The 24978-nt window shown below is 48.1% G+C and overlaps 9 protein-coding genes across 9 annotated transcripts; 2 read left to right on the forward strand and 7 right to left on the reverse strand.

The window, feature by feature from the left end:
* Positions 1–559: 559 nt before the first annotated feature.
* L228DRAFT_181229 (hypothetical protein) lies at positions 560–1019 on the reverse strand. Its single transcript, XM_018329570.1, has one exon. The coding sequence runs from the start codon at positions 877–879 to the stop codon at positions 622–624; it is 258 nt and encodes an 85-aa protein (XP_018186433.1). The 5' UTR covers positions 880–1019; the 3' UTR covers positions 560–621.
* Positions 1020–1146: 127 nt separating this feature from the next.
* On the reverse strand, positions 1147–2015 carry L228DRAFT_240607 (hypothetical protein; the record flags this gene model as incomplete). Its single annotated transcript, XM_018331263.1, has 3 exons — positions 1147–1318; positions 1577–1769; positions 1961–2015. 3 exons carry the CDS (start codon positions 2013–2015, stop codon positions 1147–1149), a joined length of 420 nt encoding a protein of 139 aa, XP_018186434.1.
* A 1939-nt stretch (positions 2016–3954) lies between these two features.
* L228DRAFT_278953 (hypothetical protein) lies at positions 3955–7140 on the reverse strand (the record flags this gene model as incomplete). The annotated part of the gene is made up of 5 exons (XM_018335647.1): positions 3955–6111; positions 6186–6618; positions 6697–6737; positions 6815–6935; positions 7104–7140. The coding sequence occupies 5 exons, from the start codon at positions 7138–7140 to the stop codon at positions 4395–4397; spliced, it is 2349 nt and encodes a 782-aa protein (XP_018186435.1). The 3' UTR covers positions 3955–4394.
* A 4524-nt stretch (positions 7141–11664) lies between these two features.
* On the reverse strand, positions 11665–14248 carry L228DRAFT_256650 (putative ATP dependent RNA helicase). Its single transcript, XM_018333932.1, has 5 exons — positions 13711–14248; positions 12708–13118; positions 12285–12645; positions 11977–12234; positions 11665–11921 (listed from the first exon to the last, which is right to left on the reverse strand). The coding sequence occupies exons 1-5, from the start codon at positions 13955–13957 to the stop codon at positions 11873–11875; spliced, it is 1326 nt and encodes a 441-aa protein (XP_018186436.1). The 5' UTR covers positions 13958–14248; the 3' UTR covers positions 11665–11872.
* A 161-nt stretch (positions 14249–14409) lies between these two features.
* Positions 14410–15054, forward strand: L228DRAFT_270149 (Rpr2-domain-containing protein; the record flags this gene model as incomplete). Its single annotated transcript, XM_018335377.1, has 1 exon — positions 14410–15054. The coding sequence occupies one exon, from the start codon at positions 14410–14412 to the stop codon at positions 15052–15054; it is 645 nt and encodes a 214-aa protein (XP_018186437.1).
* A 659-nt stretch (positions 15055–15713) lies between these two features.
* L228DRAFT_249713 (hypothetical protein) lies at positions 15714–18915 on the reverse strand (the record flags this gene model as incomplete). Its single annotated transcript, XM_018333148.1, has 6 exons — positions 18203–18915; positions 18032–18094; positions 17930–17965; positions 17684–17849; positions 17374–17624; positions 15714–17313 (listed from the first exon to the last, which is right to left on the reverse strand). Coding segments are annotated over exons 1-6 (1880 nt in total), but the record flags the coding sequence as incomplete, so codon positions are not given.
* A 523-nt stretch (positions 18916–19438) lies between these two features.
* L228DRAFT_249715 (Pre-rRNA-processing protein ipi1) lies at positions 19439–20899 on the reverse strand. Its single transcript, XM_018333149.1, has 3 exons — positions 20826–20899; positions 20694–20766; positions 19439–20601 (listed from the first exon to the last, which is right to left on the reverse strand). Exons 1-3 carry the CDS (start codon positions 20871–20873, stop codon positions 19673–19675), a joined length of 1050 nt encoding a protein of 349 aa, XP_018186439.1. The 5' UTR covers positions 20874–20899; the 3' UTR covers positions 19439–19672.
* A 336-nt stretch (positions 20900–21235) lies between these two features.
* On the forward strand, positions 21236–21931 carry L228DRAFT_270152 (hypothetical protein; the record flags this gene model as incomplete). The annotated part of the gene is made up of 2 exons (XM_018335378.1): positions 21236–21764; positions 21885–21931. The coding sequence occupies 2 exons, from the start codon at positions 21236–21238 to the stop codon at positions 21929–21931; spliced, it is 576 nt and encodes a 191-aa protein (XP_018186440.1).
* Positions 21932–22512: 581 nt separating this feature from the next.
* Positions 22513–24813, reverse strand: L228DRAFT_253893 (PLP-dependent transferase; the record flags this gene model as incomplete). Its single annotated transcript, XM_018333787.1, has 5 exons — positions 22513–22755; positions 22829–23281; positions 23375–23721; positions 23790–24085; positions 24764–24813. The coding sequence occupies 5 exons, from the start codon at positions 24811–24813 to the stop codon at positions 22513–22515; spliced, it is 1389 nt and encodes a 462-aa protein (XP_018186441.1).
* Between the last annotated feature and the right edge of the window lie 165 nt (positions 24814–24978).

Below are 24978 nucleotides of genomic sequence, written 5' to 3' on the forward strand. Positions count from 1 at the left end.
GGAAATGTATTGATTCTGGGGTCTGAAACTTATTATATCCGATACAAAGTTGTCTTTCTATCCTCTCTTCTATACTCTTTTTTCTATACTCTTTTTTTTTGTTATATTTCTCCTGCCGATTTCCCTCCTCCTGCAGATGTGTTCGTGTTTAGCTGGTAGCTGGTATTGATAGCTGATGTTGGCTGTATCGGCCTCGTCGGCCTCGTCGACCTATATACATTTGAGGCCCTTTTTATATTCTTCAACGTCTTGGGTTTTTCTTTTATTTTATTTCGTTTTATTTCCATTTTATTTTTATTTTGGGATTCTCTTTCTTTCTGTTTCGATTCCGGTATTATTACTAATCTCTTGGATTTTTATTTATTATCTTTATCTTTATTTATTTTCATTTATTTTTTATAAATTTGACTCGATATGATTAATCATATACTTATCCATTATCCATTATCCACTACCTTCGTATCCACTATCAATTTACTTGATTTTTTTATTTCCTTTTGATCCATCCATTATCTGTCTAGCTGTCGAGCTGTCCATCTGTCTATTTTCCTTTTCTCAACTCTCACTCCCCCCCCCCCCCCCCCTCTCTCTCTTTTCTTTTTTATTTTTATTTCTGAAATACTATAATGAGATACCATATTCAGATACTATATTAAAATACTGTGAACGGATGGCGTTGATAGTGGTGGTGGTAGTAGTAGTGCATCTCTTGCTCAGTCTATAGTCTAAGTTTAAGTCTACGTCTTCATTTGTAATTTTACATGCAGGTCCAATTCCAGGTCCAATTCCAGGTCCAATTCCAGGTCCAATTCCAGGTCCAATTCCAAGTCCACGTCGAGGTCCACGTCCACGTCGAGGTGAACAAAGGTTCATCTGCATTCGTTCACTAGAGAAACAAACAAAAGAAAAAAGATGAATTGAATTGAATCAAATCGAATCCGATGTCCCGTTTCCGGAAATGCATGCCCAGTGGTAATGCCACTACTATACTAACGCCAATACCAACGTCAATACCAACGCCAATATCAGCGTCAAGAAAAAAAAATGATAAGCAACTTCCAACGCGGGAGAAATGTACAAGCAATCTTCCAAATCATGAGAAATGTACAAGCAAATCAGATAAAAAAGGAGAAAAAAAAAAATAATCTATTGTTCATCTTCAGTCAAGTGCTGTTCGTGTTCCTGCTCCTGCTCGTGCTCCTGCTGATCGCGCTGAACTTGGGCTTGGTACTGGGCTTGGTACTGGTACTGGTGAGCGGCGGCAGCAGAGGCAGCGGCAGCGGTTTCTTCGCCGAGGACTTTGCTCGCGGCCATGAATCTATACAATAAAGATGAGATTAGATAATTAGAATGTCAAGTATTTGGATGTCGGGCTATTGTAGAGGGGATAAAAAAGGCAGGGGCGGGGAAATAGGGTGTGAGATGTGAGATGTGAAGCAACTTCCCGACCCCAACACCGCCAGTCAAAAATAAAAATAAAAATAAAAATAAAAATGAATGCAAGGAGAAAGAAAAGAAGGGGAGCAAACGCCCCCTCCCCCCCGGCAGGGGGGCGCGAAAAAAAAAGAAGACGTACAATCCACCAGTCCATCCACCGAGCTCGGCGATAAAGTTTGCCTGGACAGCAGTCATCCGGAGCAGGTTCTCCGTGTCTGCAAGGTTTGCTTGTAACTGCGCTAATTGCGACTGCAAGTGTGCGTGTTGTCTTGGCTTGATGCTGCCCGTGGCGGTCGACAGGCGGTTGGGGGCCATCGAATGGCGGGGAAATGCTGTGCTTGTCAGTACTTTGCCACATTGTCACATTGTCACCAGAGAATGTTTATCCCGTCCCATCCCATCCCATCCCATCCTGTCCCAGTTAAACTGTTCTATTTAACTGCAGACTGTAAAGTCTGGAAAGAAGTCTGGAAGTCTGGGGAGAAGACAGATTCAGGAAAAAATAAGAGTCATGGTTTCGTACCTCCAGCTGCAGTCGATGGCCGCGACCGTGAGTTGCTCGGTTGAGGGAGCGGCATGCTGATTGTATGTTGTTGCGATGATTACGGTCTAGGATAGTCTTCGATAGACAGCTCGACAGACAGCTTGATCAGCACCACCGTCTTATGACTCTCGATCGGGTCCGTGTTGCTTCCGATGCCTTTATTGTTGCGCGAGGGGCGCAGATTGTTCAGTCGCAGATCCCCAGCGGCGGTCGCGGGATCGAGTATCTCAAAGCGCAAGGGTACTGGTCTGCCCTTATGTAGACTGCCTTGACCTATGATCAATGCGATAAACTAGATCTGGTCTTGACCCGCCGGCGTAGATGCGCAGACTGAAACTTTAGTACGCTGGACGTGAAAGTGGACGTGGACAAAATATGGCGAATCGCTAATCTGGAGAATGGCAAGCTCTCAGTCGGTGAGAATGAATGGGCAGTGATCGATGCGCGTCTTATTATCCGTCGGAAAATACGTTTAGAATTGCTTGCTTTGGTGGCTTCGGTGGGGATGAATTATCGCGAAGCTTTGGGATGTACGGAGTATCGAGTATGAAGACGAGACAAACAAAACAAACCCGTCCCAAAGAGTAATCACAGTTCCTCTGCTCGCGTGGGGAAAAGACGACAACATTGCAACGCTTATCGCCCGAAAGTACTACGTAGATGGACGCCGACGCGGGTAAACTTTATTCCGCCAGTCTAGCATGCACAAGCCAATCAAGCGCAAACTTGAGGAGAAGCGTCCGGGGTCGGAACTAGCCAATGGCACAACAAGCTGAGAGTTGAGAGCCAAGCGTCCTCTCAGTCGAATCCATACAATACACCAGTGATATATTCTACACCAGCCATATGCAGAACACCGATAACGATGATGTGAGGAGTACCTTTATATCAAAGATTCAAAATGGAGAGCTGCTTAGGAGTCTATTTGCTGGGTATGTTTAATCTGCCCCAGGACGCAGGTCAGTCAGCGGCTTTCATTCTCAGAGACCAGTCTCAACTGTAGCGGGTGGCCTCAAGTAATTAACTTTTTCATCTGGAAATGTGTATCAAGAAAACGACGCTCTATATCTGAACAAGCAAGTTAGAAGGAAGAATGGTGATTTGAGATCATGCTCTACGCAAAAGAGCAACACATGATGCAATTTCGAACGCTTATGAGAATAGAGATGACCATATTCGGAGAAAGTGATGATGATGTTGATGATGCCTACTATGACTAACATTACTTCTTATTGTACTGTTATGCCCCGGGGCTTGTCGCCATAAATATAATAAACAGATGAAAAAGAAAATTTGGAGGGACAACAAGTGAGAAAAGGCCTATGTACGATAGAAAAAAAAAAAAAAAAACCACACATCGCGAAGCAATAGAGCAAGAATTATGCGTGTGCAGTTGCGAAACATGTAGAAGAGTGTATGCATATAAAAGGGAAAAAAAAGGGAGTGAGAAAAGGGGAGACATGAGCCAGCTGGCTTGAAGGGTCCGCCGCGTAAATTGCGAGTCCTCCGCCAGGGATGGGAAATGCCTGGCATGGAGAAGTGGCGACTTGATGCCAAGCAGTAAGCCAAGCAACCAAGCGCCAAGCCACCCGGACACGAGAATCTGGACTGAGAATCCCAATTGACGAAGCTGAAGGGCCTAGATCAAAGTTCATCTGCAGCCTCTGACTGGTATAGCCGCGAAACCATTACCAAGACATCACCCAAAGAACGCAAGGTCAAACAAAAACACCATGCAGAGGATATAGAGAGAAAAACCCGAGTATCCCATTCCATACAATGCATCTGTACGAGCTTGCCGTCCGTCAATGAGTCCATCCAGTTTCTTGCCGCGTGCATCACAAAACCACTCCCCCGGCGCTAATTCCCACAGTAGCTTTGATACCTTGCTCAGCCGTCATCGATAAGTCCTCATCAAATCTAATCGACTATTTTTTTCGACCCGCTTAAATTTCATGGAGAAGAGAAATGAAAGAAAAAGAAAGTGAGACGCGAAAACAACAGGGACCCATATCATGTATGCCGTACTGGGAAAACAATAAATAATAACAAAACCTCTGGGGTGTACCAAATCTAAGAAACTTGAATATGATGTGATGCACATTAGCCCGGCGCTCGCAGTCCTTACTCTTACCCCGAACCTCTTTCTCAAAGGCGCAAACTAATGAAAACCTTGGTTATCATCCATATCGGGGACTCAAGGAGAGGGGGAAAAAAGAAAGAAAGAAAAAAGCTTTCGAAGATTTGAATGAAGAGAAGAGGGGAAAGAAAAAAGATGAAAGAGGTGACACGCCAAAAGTCTCCAATATGAAAACCTCCCCATCTTTGCAGCCATTACTCAAATGGTGACAAGTGGTCGCATCAGAAAGAATCGTAAAAGAGTAAGAAAGAGACTCGGTGGGATGAAGAGAATCTAAATGCCGGTATTAGGTCGAGGGCCGAGGCTGCTTTGGCTGCTGTGAGCCGAATTTTCGGAATCAATCTGGGCGCTTTCACCACTCGCCGCGCTAGCGCTCGCACTGCCCGTCAGACTTCGCACATTTGGAGCGCTCTTAGGCGGGTAAAGGTTGCTCACCCCAGCATGCTGCTCAACCTGTTGTGGTGCCACAGTATTTCCTTGTCCAGGCGGATGCCTCGGAATCGGTGCCCGCATCATCCCCGGAGGTGATGGTCGGCTGCCTTGCGTTGGTGGTCCGTTAGGACCCATATATCCGTTCGGTCCATTGGGCGGCGAAGGTCTACCGGTCCTTCTGCCAGGGTTGTATGGGTCTCCTGGAGACTGGCTTGGGCGACGCGCCATGGCCGGATAGCCTCCGGGCATGCTACCAGAAATGCTGAGCTCGTCCAGCCGAGCTGCAGTCAAAGAGTTCGCGCGAGATTCATGACCAATACGCGCGCGATCGACGTCGCCATAACGGTCCGAGGAATAGCCCAGCAGAGCATTATCCATAATTGAATCGTGAAGCCCAGGAACATCCTGCATGAGCGCCGTACTCGTCCGGTTGCGACTCATACCGGGCCGTGTGCGTCCGAATCCAAAATGTGAGCCCGAGGCCATCTCAGGGTTCTTGCGGAGCTGGTTAACACTAGGGATCTTGCGATTCCGTTTTGAAGTAATGCTCATCATGTCAACGTTGTCCGGGTCAATCATCGGAACAGGTGCGCGAGAATTCAACGGATCAAAGTACTCATCGTCATCATCGTCATCCCAACTACCTCCGCCACCGCCGCGACGAGGAGAAGGCTGAGGTTTCCGAGGAGGGCCACGTCTCATGTTGAATTCTTGCTCACGCAACGCGAGCTCCCGTGCGCGAAGCATCAAATCTCTTTCACGCGCGTTGAGCTCAGAATGGGGTGTATTCATTGCAGCGCTACCCATAGTCAAATCGACATTGGTGGGGGCGCCAGCGCCATCGGGCACACCCCCTTCTGGGATGTTGTCATAGAGTACCACATGGCTAAAATCTTCAAGGTCATTACCCTCTAGCGATGGCCGTCGAGAGAGTTGACCTGGTGGCGGTGCTCCAGCTAGTGATGAAGGACCCCGTGGCGGGTAGTTGCCATTGACGAGTGGTCGGGGAGGAAAGCCGTTCGCCGATGGCGGCGCTCGTCGCATTTGTGGCGGCGGAGGGCCAACACCCGATGGGACTCGACTGCGCATACCATTTCGCATCGGACCATTCATCGGACCCCCGTTGCTCGGCGGCCGCGAGAGTGGGCCGGGTCGCACCATTGGACCATTTACGCCAGGCGACGTGGGTGGAACGGCCGGGCGTGACTGATTGACTGTGTTGATGTGATGAAGAAGAGCATACAAGGTTTCAATACGTGGAACATGTACGCCCAACTCCTGGGCAAGCTTGATAGGTGAACCCAGGTAAGTTTCGACTTCCATCGGCCGCCGAGCAGTGAAGTCCTGATACATGATGCTTCGGGCATCTATCGGCTGAATCATCGTCTCCATGGTCTTCTCCTTGAAATCCTCGGGAAATGAACAGCCTTGCGCGGTTGCAATCTGAAGCACTTCATCAATCACGTCTGATACCAGAGGGCGAACGCCGACTTTGCCGAGTAGATCGGCATGGTTCGGAGTCTCAAACAAGACACTGGCGGGATGGAACGAAATGGGACTGGAGCACCAAAAAAGTTAGAATATGCAAAGAAGAAGTACAAAAACGACAAGAAGCGAAAACATGAAACCTACCCAATCATGCGCTCATACTGCTGTTGTCGAATATTCTCCGAGACCTTGCAGTCAACCTGGCCAGAAGACAATGTCATTGCTAGCGCCTCCGCCATGTCTGACTGGATCGAGGCGGGGATGCTTGGGTTCTTGTTCGCGGGACCGACCCAGACATCTGTGCTGCCTTGATGCTCAAACTCGCTAGCACCCAATTGCGTAATCTCGGCTCCAGAAACAAGTGAGAGCACAACGTTGGTGGGAAATCGCTGCTCCAAATGGGCCTCGACCCCCAGCGAATGTGTCGTGTTGACGAGAATACAAGTGTGTTGCGGCGTGACAACAGGCTCGATCACGGCCGAGAGGTCGTAGACGTCGGGAAGTGCTTTGACGCACAATAGAACGTAATCAAACGGACCCTTTTGTGTTGTAGACGCTTCCTCGGGCGATCGGACAACTTTTCGGAACAGTCAGATTTCAACCATCCAGCCCAGCCGAAAGGCCAAACGTCTTTGGAGTAGAAGTTCAGACATACCTTGATGCGGCTTAAACCTCTCATTGCCAAAAAGTTTTGACCTGCGCCAAATTTGTCAGCGCTGGACCCGGTAGAGTTCACCAGAACACGGTGGAGATCAATTTTATCCTATACGTACTTGAACGTAATTCCATACTGTGCAACGGCATCAAAACCGGATTTCCACACCAGCGTCACGTCACAAGCGTTCGTGGCCTGCAATCGCCATGACAGGAAAGCTGAAACAGAATTTCCGCCCACTGTGAAATGACCGTATCGTCAGCACCGCCATCAGAAAGTTGTTGGAGGAGTATTTATTCCATCGAGCAGAGAAATGGCAAAGTGCATATTCCACAGCAAAAGGGCTCGGATGTAGATGAAGAGAAATCTAGGCAGAGATGGGTGCTAGAGGGCAAGATGAGACAGACCTGACAAGATTCGTAACCGTGGCGTTGACGGTGCCATATCGGCTCAAATATCTATAGTAGAAGCCCAAACAATTCCTCCGCCGGTATAAACAGACCAAGCAATGCCGCGCAAATGTCCACGCTGAATGCCAGAGGCCGTGGCGCGGTCAATTATCCTTTGGTGAGCCCGTTTTCCACTTTTCCCAGGGAGAACGAGGAGGGAGGTTTGTATGGTATCGGCACCGAATGTAGGTGCGCCGGACCCGAGATTGATTAGGTGATCCACGTCCAACAAAAAACGAATGTCGTGTCGAATCGAAGGAGAGTAAGGCAACGCCAGACTTTCTCGTCGGATCGATCAGTTTGAAGAAAGAACGAACGTGGGTGAGAGAGGTTGTAGAAGCGGTAGGTGACGAGAGAGAGAGGGAAAACGGAAAGAGGATGGAGAGTGAGCGTGAGAGTGAGCGTGTGCGTGTGTGTATGAATCGAGGGAAAGCCACCGGGGAAAGTACTAAAGCACAGATGAGAAAGTGGACGGAGACTGTGAGAGGATCCTCTTCGCAGAGTCTCTCTCGTTCGCGCTGTCCGCTCCTTCCCTGTGGGTTGTTCAATCTCCAACGGTCGGCAGCCAATGGTTGATTCGCTTCGGAAATAGCTATCGACCGGACGAGCGTGTGGTGGCCGGGGGGTTGCCTAAGACGGGGGTCTGATGGAACCAGCGAAAAAAAGTGAGAAGCAGGCAACAAGACGGGCACTTGAGAAGGACTAACAGTACTTAGAGCAAAGTAGTGGTGACCTAAGAGGAATGGCTGGCTCGCAGTACCTTGTTTCAAGTACCGGTACAGGGCCTCAATGGTAGACTAAGAGTGATGGCCCTGTTGTTGGCCTCTGCACCGCAAATAGCACGAGTTTTCCGCTGAACAACCACCCGCAATGATATCGAATTTTTGCCCAGTGGTCGTGATCATGCCCCGAGAAAACCACAATCTCAACGTGTCAATGTCAATCCTGCGCTTATGGGACGTATTACCTTCCACTCGGAATCAATTCCAGAGCGAATCAGGAGTCAAGGAGCGGGCTTCAACACAGAAACGGGTAAAAGGGACCCGGGAAAGACTGAAGCGAATGTTCGCGAGCGGAATCAGCACCAGACAGTACTTGAGACTGCCGCAATTGAGTTTTTTTGATATGTCTGAGATTTTTTTCGCTCCTGTGCTGTAGATTGGTGGGTTGTGTCTCAGGCCCCTCGGCTGAAAATACCTGGCCGCTGCAATCGGAGAATGGGGCGGAGCTGTGGGAGCGTGGAGGTATGGGGTGAGTCGTGGGTGGTGAAATGCTTACAACCCGTGCTCAGGGCGAACGGCGAGAGGAGGTTGGGAGGGACGTGACAAAGGGACCAGATGGACCCCAGAACGGGTAAGGTTTACGACACGTCCCGCAGGTACGCGAGGGAAAATAAAGGGCAGTAAGGGTCTGAAGGGTATACAGAAGGGTACGACGAGGTATGCGATGCAAAGGGAAGGAACGAGGTACGAGAGCGAGCGAGTGAGTGAGTGAGTGAATGAATGAGTGGCCGAGTGGGTAAGATACAGAGTAGAGAGCGTGTGCGTGAGAGAGAGAGAGAGAGTGTGTGTGTGTGTGAGTGGGGATGCAGCAGATCCAGAGGGAGAACTGAATACTTGAGGGGTCGCCTTTACCATGTACCACTACTTGTACCTCACGAAGAAAAGGAAAAATCATCACGAGTTGCCATTGACGAAAAGACGCATAGGCAAAAATGGCAGTCGATTTCATTTACCCCTTTTCCCAAAAATTTCCCATCTCGATCTCGATCGCAAAGAAAATGCATATGAAGATGAATGATGATACATGACGCTCAACAAGCATCGTCTGACACGCCCCGCTATGGTGCTAATCTGGGTTCAACCGGTTGTCGGTTGCTCCATTTTAGACACTAAGGAGCGATCAGTCAAGTCCAACTTGTCTACTCGATAAGTTTGACGATACCGCTGTTAAATGACCTTTGAAGCGAGAGCGGCCAGGAACGCGTACACGGGTTACGTCGTGGAAAGTACAGTGACTATACCGTAGTAGTGCAGACTACAGAGTACTACCTCGCTACTGTCCACACAACAACACAATCAAGATGAATCTGCTCGGTTAAGTCCCACGCCAACATCGGGGCCTTAAAGCCCCCATGCCAACTTTAGCCAACAGGGCGGTACCAGTACTTGCCGGAGCACATTGTTCAAGTCCCATGTGGTCTTCCATTCCGTTAGCAGAACGTCCGGGCTAACAGTCTCTGAACCGCAAACTAGTCACAACAGTACAGTGTTTGGCTTATGGCTGCAGAACAGATTGTACTTGAGTTTCAGGAGAATCGACCCATGAACCCGGGGCAGGAAAGGATCATCCTTTCTCTCTTGCAGCTCATCAACTTCTCGTTTGCATAAGTTCAGAAGAACCTATAATGATATCCTCGTGGTCACAATGGGCTTGCTATTCGAATTCAAGCCCTGTTGGACTTCTATATCCGGATATCAGTGATGATTTCGCCCGTGAGGAGTACCTATACGTAAAAGTCATTGCGCCCTAACTCCGACTATCCTCCAAATTGAAAAGTTTTGCAATATAGTAACAAATCATGCCACATTGCGCATTGATTGAGAATCAGCAGGCAGCAGGATTTCGGCAGGACGTTGAGGAGGTGCAGTATAGAGGTATGGCTTAGGATCGCGTCCCTATAATCAAAGAACGGTCCTGTACCTGACCAAATGGTGGAAACGGTGATTGCCGGGCAACCGTCGACCTGCGGCAGGGGCGTCGGGCCAGCAGACCCATGCGGCCGCTGATGCCAGCCAATCGGCCAATCTCATCTCACTGTGCGCCTCGGGGTGCTTGGCGTGTTTGGCCGATTCCCACGCACGAGATGAGCATGGGGAGGGCGCCGCAACTTAGTGGGACGATGAAAGGGTACGTCAAACAGATGTAGGAGTTTATGTGTAGAGAGTTTCTCATAGCGTGATTGCTCACTTCCAAGAATTTTTTTCCTTATTTTTCCTGGACACTGCCACCAACCAGGCGGTGCCAGGGTCTAACCGAAATATTAAAGGGGTTTCGGCCTGTCCTGTGGTGAAGCTCAAGGAGAAAAAGAAAAAAAGAGCTGAATTAAAGCACAGAAAACAAGGCACAGGATTGTGCAGGAGCCACTGCGCGGCGCTGCGTAGGCTCAAGCACAATGGCTCGTTGCAGTTGTGGAGAATTGGCAAGAGGATTCGTTTTGGGGCGAGCAGTGGGTCCAGAAGATCTTTGCGTAATGCAGCAACCATGGGTCTCTGGATAATTAACTGCAGGATTATGGTCGTATGTTTGAGTACTACACAGTATGCCTGCGCAGCGTCAAGGATAACTTGTCTCGACGCAATTAATTCCTTCCGGCCGGATTTCCGTATTGTTTCAAACACAACCTATTGGGTGATGGACGACCTGACCAATGGCCAGCGTGGGGCAGCTGCAATTGCTTTCCTCAGAGAGGTACCCGAAGCCCCAAGGTCAGTTTTGCACACCAATGATCATCGATGGGATGGTTAGATAGGAGCGTGGAGTGGGAAAGCCAACCAGCGTTTTTTCCCCGTCTGGCCACCATCGACCACGAAAATAATCCTAGAAAAGGAGAAAAAAGAAAGTTGTTGGAGCAAGGCGGAGATGTAAAAACGGGTATCGGTACCTGAAAAGCCCGATGATCAGCTTGTTTAGAGCCCGACGCGCATGAAGCATGTACCTTTGTACTGTTGTCAGGAACATCGTCATTGTGCCTAATTAAAGACGGGAACCCGAGGGAAGAAATGACAAGGGGCTAGCTAAGAGAAAGCCATCGACGAATTAAACAGGGTCATTCCCTGGCTGATCTTATTAGGACAAATATATAGCAAGGTCCGTTGTTTTGCATTTACGCTTGGGGAGGTCCTGGTGGCTTCTGAAGGCCCTGGGCTGAAAGTGGAGTTAGCGGATGGACGAACGTGGAAGTTGAGGTACGAGCAGTTATCAGCCACAACGTTAAGACAGCCAGAGAGGCTAAGCGGAAAGAAAACCTGCAGAAACTTCATCTCCAAGACTATAGCAAGATTATCATCGATTCGTGAGTGGCTGAAACAACCCATCAAATTAAAGTTAGTGGACGGATTGAAGCTTTCAATCCGGAAAATTGTCATAGATTGTTCTTGGCATATGAGATTGCCCCTCGCTTGCAGTGGTTTATCAAGTCTGACATCTTCTTCTCAACATTATATATCAGCTGATTTTAATCCGTCATCTAACATCCTAACAAGTTCACAATTTACGGTGAATAGTACACAGCGATGAGCAAAGCTTGTGACATGGGCGGTGAGCGCGTCACCGGGTCAACCAATACGCGTCCGTTCAAGGCACGGCACTACGAGCTTATTTTATGCTTACCACAGAGGTTATCTGTAGTCAAACCACGGTGTTAAACATACAGTCCTCAGCCAACCAAGAAAAATAAAGGCTGGTCATGATATCACGCGGCATATTTCCTTCAACGGTTGAAGATCACGTAAAATAGCACATTGAGAATTTGGCGCCGCGCCTTAGACAAAGACTCTCGACTTTTTTCTTTACCATAAGATTACATGTGATCAGGGGAGAAGAAAAAAGAAAGATTGAAAAAGTCCACAAGGAAAACCTGAAACAGCATAGATAGTCAAATTCAAAGCCGCAACTTCGCCGTGATCAATCGTCACCCTTTTGTCCCAATTTCCTGTACCAACACCTCAGTTTGCCATGTAAGTGCTAGCATCGATACCATCGGCAGGGAACTCGCTGCGACAGGATTAGTACGGTCAATCATGTATCAAAAGGATAAGGTCTGGCTTACGGAAGCTCCACAGCGAATCGGCTCTGGATCTGCTTCAACACCTCCTGGTCTGCCTCGCTGCTGACAAAGGAGATTGAGAGACCCTTGGTACCGAAACGACCGGCACGGCCAACACGGTGAAGATACGAATCGGCGTCCGCGGGCAAGTCGTAGTTAATGGCCAAGTTGATACGTTCAATATCAATACCACGGCCGAAGACATCGGTAGCGACGCAGATTCGCTTGTTGAATTCCTTGAATTCCTTGTAACGTTTGATACTGCGAAAAAGTCAGCCACTGTCTCACTCGAGCTGATATGAGTTACTTACCGCTCTTCCTGACTAACACCAGAGTGCACCGCGATACTGGGGAAGTTGCATTCACGAAGCAACTTATCCAACTCAGTAGCACGGACAGTGCTCTTGACAAAGATGATGACCTGGTTAAACTCGAGGCTGTCAAGCAGGTCATTCAGCTTTCTGTTCTTCTCGCCTTCAGCGAGCTTGATGTAGTACTGCTGCAAACCGTGAAGAGTGAGCTTCGTGTCGTTGTCGACGTACAGCTCAAGAGGAGACTGCATGAACTTCTTGACGATAGGTCGAATCTCTTGAGAGAGAGTGGCACTGAACATCATGACTTGCTTCGAGGAAGGAGTAGCGCGGAAGATTTCTTGAACATCACGACGCATGTCTACCGCAAAGGGGCTTTAATCAGTGGTCGTCGAGGAATACAAGAACATATGTTTGGCTTACCAACTTGATCCAGCATTTTATCGCACTCGTCCAAGACGAAGACCTTAACGCTTCCCAAACGAAGACGCTTATCGCGGACCAAAGCGCACAGACGACCAGGGGTGCCGACGATGATGTGGGGGTGGGTGTCTTTGTTTGCAAGGGTCTCAATGTCCTTTTGCATAGGGGTACCACCGTAGAAGACAGCAGTCTTGACATCCGGAAGATATTTGCTGAAACGAGCGTATTCGTTCTTGATTTGGTATGCCAACTCACGGGTGTGGCACATAACAATCACCGAAGTCTCACCCGGAACGGGATCAATCTGCTGCAAAGTCGTGAGGACGAAGACGGCAGTCTTTCCAAGACCAGATTTGGCCTGACAAATGACATCGGTACCGAGAATAGCCTGAGGAATGACGGCTTGCTGAACTGTAGGGATGAATCGATGCGCGTGTTAGACTTTAATTCCGTGCCATGAAATTTGCAACAACGAAAAGCCTCCACCGTCCGCCCGTCCGTCTCAAGATGAATGTACAAGACACACAAATGACATTGATACGAGTCAAGTATGTTGAAAGGGTTTCAGCACCTGCGCTCTGTGCAAAGGCAGATGAAGCGGTGCGAAAATTCAAGTCTCTCTTCTACCGCCAACCGGTGGTAGCGGCGAAACGCCCGCCTCTGATGAGGCATATGGGCGGAGCAGGTCCGGAAGCCTCTTTGGATATCTCGCCTTACTAACGCCATGAGATGACCTTTCATCCTTTCAGGAGAAGATCAGGAAGGGCAATCCCTAGTATCGGTGCCTTCACGCGAGTATATGCGCCGGTTGAATGCTATCCACAGTCGATATGCAGTATAGCCAGCCCTCAGAGGCTTCCTATCGCCACCCGCAGAAATCCGCACCAGAGCGGACTCACAATTTCATTTGCGCGATACATGTAGATGGACGAACGGACGAACGGACGGACGCTGACAGAGGGATGAAAGTAGATGAAGCTTGGGAGAAAAACTTAAGACTGACCCTCCGATGGATGTTCGAAACCGCAATCCGTAATGGCACGAAGCAACTCTGGCTTCAACAAGAAGTCGCGGAATCCAGTGGTGTGGATGCCAACATAGCTACCCTTTTTCTCAGCACCAGCGGGGACGTTCAGATCACCCTTCTTCGCATCACCGTTGGCACCGGCCGACGCGGCGGCGGGCGCATTAGCATTGGTGGTAGTGATTTCCTCGTCCGAGTAGTCGATGAGATCCTCTTCGTGAGACATTATGACTGATCGAAAAACGCGAAAAGCTTAGGAAAACCAAAGATGGAAAGTAAAGCAGGGGAAAAAAGCGTCAGCGATGGTCGTTGCGAACAAGGTGTTGCCTCTGCAGATCCGGCAGAGTCAGAGAGGGTCGAGTGCGGAAAGACGACCGATCCGAGGAAAATCTTGGGGCAGTTTTGTCGCTGCAAAGCCCTCAATGGAGGTATTCAGAAAGAGAATCCCCTAAAGTCAAAAATGAGATGAATTTGGAATGAAATTCGAAACTGGATGGAGGTTGAAGCGATGGGAAGGAGGTTGAAAGAAGAGAACCTGGCCGATACTGATCAGAGTCAAGCTGAGGCGGCTCTGCCGACGATCGATTCTACGCTAAGCCAAATCCGGCTGTGTCGCTTCAAGAAAGAAACATTGAGCCACGACACAAACAACAGCTCAAACGGACTTCCCAGCATCAAATGGCGAAAGGCACGGCAAATTCTGCTGCGCAGAATGCGCAGAATGTGCCAAACAAGCATTTACACCAAAGAATTTCATTTCTTTATCAGGCAGCGGCATATATTGCGAGCCAACCATACCATAAACCCTCGACTACGGTGACGGAAACACCAAGGCAATCAAATAGCCACAATATTAGTACAGCGGACTCTGACACAATGCAAATTGACACTTCTGGGCTCGAGAAATCGACATCTAAGCAAGAACAAGACGGTTCTCATAAAATTTCGGACGAAAACCCTTCTGGTGCCTCTACATCATCATTATATTGTTCCCATCACTCTCGGCGCCTCATCTCCCAGCTTCGCGGCGTTTCTCTTAAATCTCAAATCCGACTCTCCCCTGAGCTAAAACGTTCGATATGTCGGCGTTGTGATACGCTGTTAATTCCGGGCTCCACATCCACGACACGGCTTGAGAACCACAGTCGTGGCGGAAAGAAACCTTGGGCGGACTTGCTCGTGGTCGAGTGCAAGGCTTGTGGGTCAGTGAAGCGTTTCCCGGTTGGAGCGCAAAAGCAAAAAAGGCGGTCGGAGAGGCAAGACAAGCAAGACTTGCATGCCGCACCTGACCAGGATACAAACCCGCCTGCAGCAACCTCATAATTCGTTCAGAATACCTTCGATCGAAATCTGCGATAGGTGTGCCGCGCGGGAAGTGATTATATTGTATTCAACGTCATGGCGTTACATTAGATTTGGCGAATGGATATTGCGCAGAGCAGTAAGGGCGATCAATGATTTATGCTTTTAGTCAATTTTAAGATACCCTGTACATGATCAGAACAGAATCGTTTATTTATTACCAACGTTGAGAAACTTTTGCATCTCTGATTCCTCGGCGTTTTTGAGTTTGATGAATATATGACTCTATGGTCGTCACTGGAGTCCTATCTCAGCACGCGTGGTAGTATGAGGGAATCAAGCCGGGAATTTCATGCTTCTAGTATTAATTCGAAGAAAAAGCTATCTTTTAGGCGGACGAACTTTTGGGAAAAGAAAGGGAAAGGCGGATGCAGATTTGAATAGCGCTGTTGCTCTAAGAAAAAAGAAATTGATTAAGTTGTACCATCCTACTATGGCGACGAATTAGGTATGTGATAGAAGCAGCATCTCTGGAAATGCAGATGAGTAATTATGCGCTCCAATGGGCTCCGAAAAGGGACAACTATCTTGAAGATAAACACCGAAAAAAAAAAAAAAAAAAAACCAATTGCACACAACGCTGATACAGGATGTTGACATGAGTTTCGAAACCACAGGATCACAGTATAAGTAGAAGGTTCTTAGATGATGACAGACGAAGGAAATGAGCACACCAATGGAAGAAAGAGTATAGAACAAGAGTTTATGAGAGGCACCTCATGCTAGCGCTATTTTGGACATCAAAAGTAAGGATTTTGGAAAAACGCTTATCGCTTGATGCTGTAACTCCGAATCCCTCTTCCTGGAAAAAAGTAGGCCCACATAAAGCAGTAGAATGCATAAGGTATCTTGCGAGTGAAGCGGACAATAAAGGCGCGCGAATAATTTTAGCGTTGCTGACAATGGCTAAAGAAACAACATTTAAGTTCGAAGAGCAATAGAGTAGAACTGAGATTGAAGGGTTTTTAGTCCATTTTTAGGTCGCTTTGGAATGTCGAATGTTCGGATTACTTTTTGGTCTGTGATGAATGCCAGCAGGCTGTTCAACGGTAAATTCGACGCCTCGGCAAATAAAATTGAAGAAAGAGATGGGCAGGTGAAATCTCCTCTAGTCAAATCTTGGGCGAGCAGCCAGGCCCTTAGTTCGCTTGATAGGCGTGTCGTTGCTGCTTTCGAGTTGAGCAAGCCGACGCTTGCTCATGCTACTGAGAGGAGTAGAGGACTGCGCAGTAGAGAATGATTGATCATTGCGGCCCATGTCAGCGACGGGGGCCTGTCCGGGCGCAGGAGGAGCGCCAGCCGGGGTTTTCGCGTATGTATCAGGACGATGTAATCTGGCGGAGGGAGTGTTGTTGTTTTCGACTCCGCCGCGGCTTCGGCCATCTCCATTCGGAACGATAGCCCGGCCAGAGCCACCTGTGTTACCTTCACTAGTATTGAAACGCGCCAGCTTTGGTTTTTTCCCACTCAGGCCCTGGCCGAGGTTTCGAGTTAGGTCATTATCATGAGAACCGTCCAAGGGTTGTGCATGAGTTCCTGCTCCACCGTCGCCATTATCATCTTGATCAACGCGTGAAAGAGGGGGTCTCTCTCCAGCTTCGCGGTCGATCTCCCGTCCGGCGGCTGTAGATTTCCTGGGGCGTTGACGGGTAAGGCTGCTCGCTTTGCCGCTGGCAGGAAGCGCATCATGTGTGGATTCATCACCTGCCGCGATTCCCTTTGCTTGGGCTGGGGGCTTCGGTGTTGAGAAAATAGGCGCCTCATCGCGGAGTTTTTGAATACCGTCGATGTAGTCCCAAACAAATTCCCAGGTTCTTTTGTTCAGTTTCAGTTCAGTAAAGTTTTCTCGAAGAACAATTCGGAGCCGATGGATGTCCTCGGCCAGCTGTGCCCTACCACGATGCAGGTAATATAATGACAGAAGTACCCCAACAGCCGAAAACTCAATAGGGGAGAAAGATTTTGTATGCTTAAGAGTGTCATGTTCCTTTAAAAAATGAGGCCAGTCACGAATGAGCCTGGCGAAGAGGTTAAAGACTTCTCGGAAAAGCTCTTGTGCGTCTTCCGTAAGGAGATACGTTTGCTTGAACAAGGCCTCGAGAACGCTCTCGCTACTTTTCACGGCTGGAATTCGTCCTTTAGGGGTGGTTCGCACGGCGACTATTTGCGCAAAGCAAGATGCTATGCTTCTAAATCCACCTGAACGCTTGTTCTTAATCACTGAAGGGGAGAATATGATCAGTACCTGTAATAGTCAGAAAATTGGGAGAAGAAACATACGGCCCGCAACTGTAGGATAATCTTCTTCATAATCTTTGATGAAGCTCTGCCAGGGACCGGATGTCGCTCGGAGCTTCTCAGCGGCGGTCAATGTAACGCCCTCTTGAACTCGGGCAAACAGGTCCTCCTCGTGCTCCCGACCCATATCTTGGTACTCATAACAGACAACACTCTTGTTGCGGAATTGATGTTTTGCAGATTCCGGTAACACTCGGCGCCCGGACTTGCCATTGCCATTATCAACGTAGTACCTCATCCAGGATTAGCTTAGCTTCATGACTTTGAGGCAACTGATAGAGCTCATAGGTACCATTTTCTACCATGCTTATCCCGTATTGGTATATTTCCGGCAAGAAATTCACGTATAGAGGTAAGACGCTGTTTTCCATCTACGCAAATGCGCTTGTACCGTGCTTCGTCGCCTTCATCAGCGAGCCTGACAACATTGAAGATCACTGGCGGAACGTAAAAGTTCTCTGACACGGAAATGTCAGCAATGATTTGCGGTTTGCGACTGTGAACCAGGTCATCAGAGTCCATTGAGAGGGAAACTGACCAATGAAAGATTCAATTAGGGCACTCATCCGAGACTCTTTAAACATTTTGAGATCAGTAAGGTCGCAATTCCCCCTGTGCCTCATTTTCTCAAGGAGCTTACCATTCCAAACGACACCTCGCTGGTAGTCCGGACTGAGTTCGAGATACCGCGAATTCAGAATCCCTAGGATTGATCAGACACGTGACCTGATAATATGAACAGAGATGGAATTGAATGACTTTCTCTGATCGAACTTTTGGGTCTGTGGTCACTCTCAGGGTAAGAACTCACTTATGATTTCTCCGATGCGGCGCTGACTTTGCATGGGCTCACTGATCGCTGTCTTAGGTTCATATGTCCCATCATCTTCTTCCTCTTCACCATCCTCGGCTTCAAAGTCATCATCGTCGATGCGAACCTCAGCATCTACATCTGGCTTAATAGCTGGCTCATATGCTATGCTGGGTGCTGATCTATCGTTCTCGTCCACAAAAAGGCCACCGCTGTTGCCATTTCGCTGCGCCCGCGGCCGAAGCTTCGAGCTCATCTTGACCTTGAAATTATTTTGTTAGTGTTCATTTATTTTTGCCATAGAAAGCCAACTTCGGGGTGAGTGGAGTGTGAGAGGGATATCTGTAACCCCGAGCACTTTCAGAGATTAGAGCACTCAGACTGGTATCTTTATAAAGAGACCAATGAATCGAGGCTAAAGCTCCAGCTTCCAGACGTAAACTCGAAAAAGTCGAACTGAGATATCTAAGAATGCCCACTCAACATTTCAGGCAGAGTCTCATACCCCTGATTATTGCACATGAATATCAAGCTCGACTTTCTCAGACCGGCAGGCTTCATTGTTTGGTTAAGCCAGCAGGTACCTGGAGCCAGCTTGGCTCAGGTCCAAGTCTGAACCTGCTAGCTTAAATCAAGAATGATGGTACTGGAAAGCATATTCTTCTGGACAAGATATTGGTCTTTCTCAGAAGCCGAGACTCTGGCACTGATTTATAATGCAGTTTAAAGGAAGTAGAAAAGAAAATCTTGTAGTGACTTACACTTGAGAGTCGCGACCGGGTCACTGGGCGCGTATCTTCGAGCCCGTCGCGTAACAGGATAATTTGCCCCTGAAAGGTACTATTTGGTTATCCTGTTCAAAAGATTTAAAATCCTTGAAAGTTTCAAGGTATGATCAAATAAGTCAATACCTAGGTAGGTAGTCAAACACTCATCAGTAACAGAATGAAATGGGTGCTAGACTTGGTTGAAAGAGATGATACAAGGAAATAGTTTAGGCTAATAGCTTAAGTTTAAACTCAGATGGTCACCCTCAATTCATATTCACTTACTACCTAGGTAGGTACCTAAACTTTAGAAGACCCTAAACTAATGTAGGTAACTCAGGTAACTATTTTAATTGGCCAGCTTTACTAAAGTACTTCAAGACTTCAAGAATATGTCTATATTCCAGAAGTTCAAATAGTTTTAGAAAAATCTAAATTCCAATCATAAGGTTTGAGATATGGTTAACTTCATGATATAGATACGTTTGTTTTAAAGATTATATTAAATTGCATCAAAGCATCCCCAGATAGGTTTTACAGTTCTACTTACTGGGCTGTTGTCACCCACGAAAGACAAGAGCCGCTTCACTCTGGGCCATTAAAACACCCCTCTTGATGACGCTTCTTATAATTTTTTAAAGGGTATCATAAGTATTAAATCAATCGCAGGCGCTGGAACAGGAAGACTTTGAGTGTAGTAAATTCAGAACTCCCTTGAATAACCTTCCATTCCTTCGGACACGGCTTTCCGAACACTGGCCGCGGCCCGTCCTACCTCACCGCCTTCCTTTCTCGCATTGTCCAACCCCCGTTCAATTGTCGGCTGGAACTTCTCAGCAAAAATGCCCTGCCGATCTTCTCTGTCCTCGTACATCTCACTTTCTTCGTCTCGTGGTGCGCCAAAGAGGTTCAGGTGAGCGAAACATGCCGAGCGCTTCGGTAAAAGATGCTGCTCTGTTTGCCAGAGTGGAAACGTTATGATGTCTTGTTTTCCTATCAATCCATCCTCCGTTGGCGGGAGAAGGCCCGTACGGAGGAAAAGTGCCAGCGCATGCAATTTCTTCACTAGGTATTTGCCGTCTGATCCCGCCTTTCCAAAAGTCGGCTTCGCTGTCCCTGCCAACGACGTGGACGTCGATGTCCACTTCGACGCTGTACCAGTCTCCACCCGCCATCCCAGCAGTGCCAGGAAGCATTGTAACGTTTTCACCCACCCTCCCGCACATGATACTACTTCCAATCCTGACACATCTAAAAGCCATTCGAGCAGGTCGAGCGACGAACTTCGGATGTCGGGAGCCAGGTGCGTCATCCCGGCCCGAATGTAGAGAAGAATTTCATCGACATGGTCATCGACCTCATCACCCGATAAACATTTCACTAACTTGAGGAGCTGCTGCCGAACGCCGCCAGAACCATCGAGCACGAGTGGGAAAAGTTTCGGAAGTATGACCCCAAATGGCTGCGGCGGGGGTGTGTGAACAGGTCGCGTAGAAAGTGCAGTCGTCAGGAATGAAAGAGATTCTCGTCGCTGTGTGTCAGAGCGGTGCGTAAGCAAAGAGAGGTGATGATTGAACAGCGCGGCTTGAGTTGGTGCATTTGCGGCAAGAGATTGCTGGTTTACAACGATAGCTGTGGATTTCTTAGCCCAATGAACCCCACGGATTCGCAAGTACATTCCAGATTTGAAGAGAAAGGGTTTTGATAAAGGCTTTCTTACGCACCTTTAGAACTGAAACTAGTGTCCGTAAAATTCGATGCCTTGGGCTTTGTCTTGCCGACTTTGAGCTTCGCTTTCTGTTTGTTTTGTCAGTAAATTACTCTTGGAGGACAAATTTTTCGTTAGTAAATCCCACCTGAAAATCCTGCTTCTTCTCCTTCTTCTTTTTTGCGCTGGAGCCCATATTGATTGGACGGGAATATGCAGTGGCCAAAATTGAAAGAAGAAATCGTGAGGGTTTGATTTGATGGCTTTATCGATAAACGCAAAAGGCGATCTCCTCGCTAGCGTCGCTTACAATAATACGTAGGAGGTACGGAGTAGGTACAGTGCAACAATGCCGCTTAAGGCCCCCAGTCAATTGCGGTAAACAATAACTAACCTCCAAACCTCATTCGACCAGCCTGTGTACAGGTCTTGATCCGTACAGCTCATGGATTAGGACTACTTGCGGCTCTTATCAAGGTTATTGGCCTAACAAATCACTGCCACAGCTAGAGACAGGCCAAAAGCCGCATAGTATAACGCTTTCCAACAGTCGACAACATGGCGCAAACCGCGACGGAAGAAGCAACAAACCTTCTAAACCGCCTCTCCCAAAAGCCCGGCGTCCAGAGCGTCCTCATCTTATCACGCGAAACCGGCGCCATAATTCGTTCATCTGGGCTGCCGTCTTCTACTACCAATTCGAACCCTAACAGTGCTCTCCCTCCATCCATTTCTGCAGACCAAATAAACGGCAACCAAACGTCTAGTTCTGTGGGCATTGATACCGGTCTCGTCAACCGCGGATCAGATGAGCGAAACGGATTGCCTGCTCGGCCGAGGTCAAGTCACGCGTCAGCGGGGGTAATGTCCGCCGAAGAAGTAGCGCGCAAAGTCTGGAGTTTTCTGAGCGCCGCAGGTGGACTGGCAAGGGACTTATTGATACATAATGAGGGCGACGGAGAGCAGGACCGTGATTCAACAATCAATGGCTATGTGCGGGGGCAGTCTGAGCAGCGAGGAGCAGCTTTGGATGATGTGAAATTGTTGAGATTACGGACGAAGAATAATGAAATTGTCATAATTCCTGGTATGTGGTTTCATGCGAGCATCTACGGAGGCCGACAGCTGCTCGTGCAGATCACTCTCATGACATAATATTGAATTGAAGGAATGAGAGTCCATGACTGACTTTGCCTTCGTAACGCAGACAAGAAATTCCTCCTAGTCGTCATCCATGCTACTCCAACAGCGTAATTTTTTCATGAGTTCAATTAGGGAGCATGCTACGATTCGTAGCAAGTTCAGAACAGAAACGTCGAACGGACTGCTCACTCTGCAACATCTTTATTTCTGCGAAGATATACCCTTTATTTGCATCACTTGTTGACAGCACATTTATGGGGGGGACGCAGCGTGGCTTGGAGAAAACTTTTGGGCATAGCGAGAAATATTTTGATTCTGGTCTCAGACTGGACTCAATCAGACATGTCTCGTCAGGATCTTATTTTCAAAATCTTTCTGCATCCCAATTCCCAAAGACCATTCTTCGGGTGATATTGTACTATAGTCAACTCTCATGACCGAGAAGATCAACAGCAATATTCAGCTCAATTTCCTTCTACGTCGGCCTTTGCCTTCCCCAGTTGGCTTCCATGGCAGCGCCGCCGGGCGTGCCCTCATGCAACGATACCAGGAACAGTGAAGTTTGGAGAAACATACAACGCAATCACTACCAATGGACTCCCGCTTCGCCAGGCCTTGGAATTGGTGAAATTTCCCATACTTTGGCCTTCCTTTTAACGTTTATGTTGGGTGGTTAATATAATCTTACTTAATTAACCAAGGACATGGTTGACTACTTCCTTTGTCCGCTTGACAATTTCCTCAAGGTCCGATCTTGTTGATATATACGACGGAGCAATGATGATATGGTCACCATCTTTTCCGTCAGCAGTTCCATTTCCTGGCATCAAAGAGATACTATGTTCTGGCAAGATGCCAGTAGCATGCATCTTCCAAGCCACCTGCTTCGCTGCCGGGAAGGGTTTCTTGGTGGTTTTATCTTCTACGAATTCTAACTAATAGAAGATTACAAGTCAGAACCGACTGTCCTAGAAGGGGAAAAAAGGATATACCGTATCAAGGACTTACACCCCAGAAAAAGCCACGACCACGGATGTTGCCAACGTTGGGATGATCACTCAATTCAGTCTCAAGCAATTCGCCGAGATAGGGCCCAAGCTCTTTGACATTGGCGACCAGGTTCTGCTCTTTGATGATAGATTGGACCTCATATGCAGTGGCACAAGCCAGCGGGTGCCCTTGATACGTCTGGCTGTGTGCAAAGACCTTTGTACCAGAATCTAAGACACCCACAACACGCTTGTTAAGAAGAAGAGCACCAATTGGGGCATAACCGCCGCCCAAACCTTTGGCAACACTTTGAATATCGGGCACAACACCTTCCTGCTCCCATGCGTGAAGGCTGCCTGTGCGTCCAATTCCAGACATGACCTCGTCCATGAGGAGCAAGGCATTGTATTTATCACAGACGGCCTTCATGGCCTTGAAATAGCCGGGAACAGGCGGGACACATCCAAGAGTCTGGTGGAAATAATTAGCATATTGGCCACGACTCTGCGTTTCGGGAAATGTCGCCACAACGGTACGGTTTGGGCAAGATTTGAAGAAACTTACGCCTCCAGAAACTGTTTCAGCAATGAATGCACACACAGTATTAGGCCCTACTCGCTGAAATTCCGCGTCGAGCTCCGCCGCCAGGCGTGTTACATACTCTTCTTCATTCTCCGACTCTTTCATGTCTCGGTAGGGATAGCAGGGCGACACATGAGACACGTTACTGCTAAGCATATCCGTATAGATTGCCTTGCGGGCGACATGGGATCCAGCGGCAAGCGCTCCCAGGGTATTACCGTGATAAGATTGCTTGCGCGCGATGAAACGGACACGCTCGGGCTGGGGCTGTGGCAGCTCCATGAAATATTGCCGCGCCATTTTTAATGCAGCTTCAATTGCCTCGGAACCTGGATTATATATGGTCAGCCGGTCTGCGCATGATCACGACATATGGCCAGACCATAGGATCCCGCACCTGAACTGACAATAAATGCTCGGCTCAGCTGGCCGTGCGTAGAATCGGTCAGAAACTTGGAAAGTTTCTCTGCCGGAGGAGTCGTGAAGAATTGGGTATAGCAATAGCACACACTGTCAAGCTCCTTGGCAATGGCTGCTTTTACTCGTGCATTGTTATGGCCAATACATGCGACTGCAGCACCACCAGTTGCGTCAAGAATCTGCCGGCCATCGTTGGTGTAAAGGTAATTGCCATCACCGTTGACAACGACTGGAGGCTTTTGTCCGAGGGAGCGGTAAAGCACGGAACTCAGGCTAGGATTGAGATTGTTGACAATGTCAATTTCACCGACAGGAGTATCGACAGGAGTATCGACAGGGGTATCGACGTATGCTGAAGGCGACATAATTGTAACAAACCGGTACAGACGACCTGTGCCCTCAAGCGTCCAGAAAGAAGATAAATTGCGAGGTTATAGAAATGAACTCGAAGGAAGAAAGAAATGCTGATGGTAGATGTGTTTTGTTTTCGGACGTGTTCTTCCTTTTCCATATATATATTCGGTGTTTGAACCCCGTTATCGTCTTCCAAGGCCTACGATATCTTTGAGCTAGCAGCCTAGTGTATGCAATGCCCAGTCCCACTATCCCATTATCATCCTCTTAAGGGTTGGAGAGTCTCGACAGCTTGCCGACCTCAACTGATCCAAGATTGATTCACATCCAACCCTTGACCGTTTCTCATTCTACTTTCCATAAGAAGTAGGGCTTTCCCGAGCAAATACAGATCCTCCCGTTATCTGCGTTATCCACTAACAGTATAACTGCATACAAAGTGGGTGTCATAGCAATGTAAACGCCCTAAAGACATCCCTGAGGAGGGGGGAGGGGGTTTGGGGTCGGAATCTTACCACGGCCATAGGATCGGCGAAAGATATCAATATCCCCTGTCAAAAGTAAAGCCGTCAACCCGGCCCGGTGACCCTTTCTTACTCTCCGAGTGTGACTTTCCGGAGATCCCTGACATTCCTGACAACAGACATTTGTCTCCTTTTACTTTCCATAAACAGGTTAGGGCCAAGTATTAGGGTTATCTTAGTTTCACATGCATCAGATAAAGCATTTACTTATCGAGTAGACCCCTCACTAAGCCCATTGTGGAATGTAAAATGAGACTTTCAGAGAAATGACGGAAAAACCACACTTCA

This window comes from Xylona heveae (genome assembly GCF_001619985.1).
Source record: "Xylona heveae TC161 unplaced genomic scaffold L228scaffold_9, whole genome shotgun sequence".
NCBI classification, from domain to species: Eukaryota; Fungi; Ascomycota; class Xylonomycetes; order Xylonales; family Xylonaceae; genus Xylona; species Xylona heveae.

Excerpts from the sequence above, each read along its gene's own strand:
- L228DRAFT_181229 (XM_018329570.1), bottom strand. The coding sequence starts at position 879 with ATGCAGATGAACCTTTGTTCACCTCGACGTGGACGTGGACCTCGACGT.
- L228DRAFT_256650 (XM_018333932.1), bottom strand. The coding sequence starts at position 13,957 with ATGTCTCACGAAGAGGATCTCATCGACTACTCGGACGAGGAAATCACT. Across the intron at positions 13,119-13,710 it reads TTTCGAACATCCATCGGAGG|TTCAGCAAGCCGTCATTCCT; the intron begins GTCAGTCTTAAG and ends TCATCCCTACAG. Across the intron at positions 12,646-12,707 it reads TAAAATGCTGGATCAAGTTG|ACATGCGTCGTGATGTTCAA; the intron begins GTAAGCCAAACA and ends CCTTTGCGGTAG.
- L228DRAFT_249715 (XM_018333149.1), bottom strand. The coding sequence starts at position 20,873 with ATGGGCTCCAGCGCAAAAAAGAAGAAGGAGAAGAAGCAGGATTTTCAG. Across the intron at positions 20,767-20,825 it reads AGAAGAAGCAGGATTTTCAG|AAAGCGAAGCTCAAAGTCGG; the intron begins GTGGGATTTACT and ends CAAAACAAACAG. Across the intron at positions 20,602-20,693 it reads CACTAGTTTCAGTTCTAAAG|CTATCGTTGTAAACCAGCAA; the intron begins GTGCGTAAGAAA and ends AGAAATCCACAG.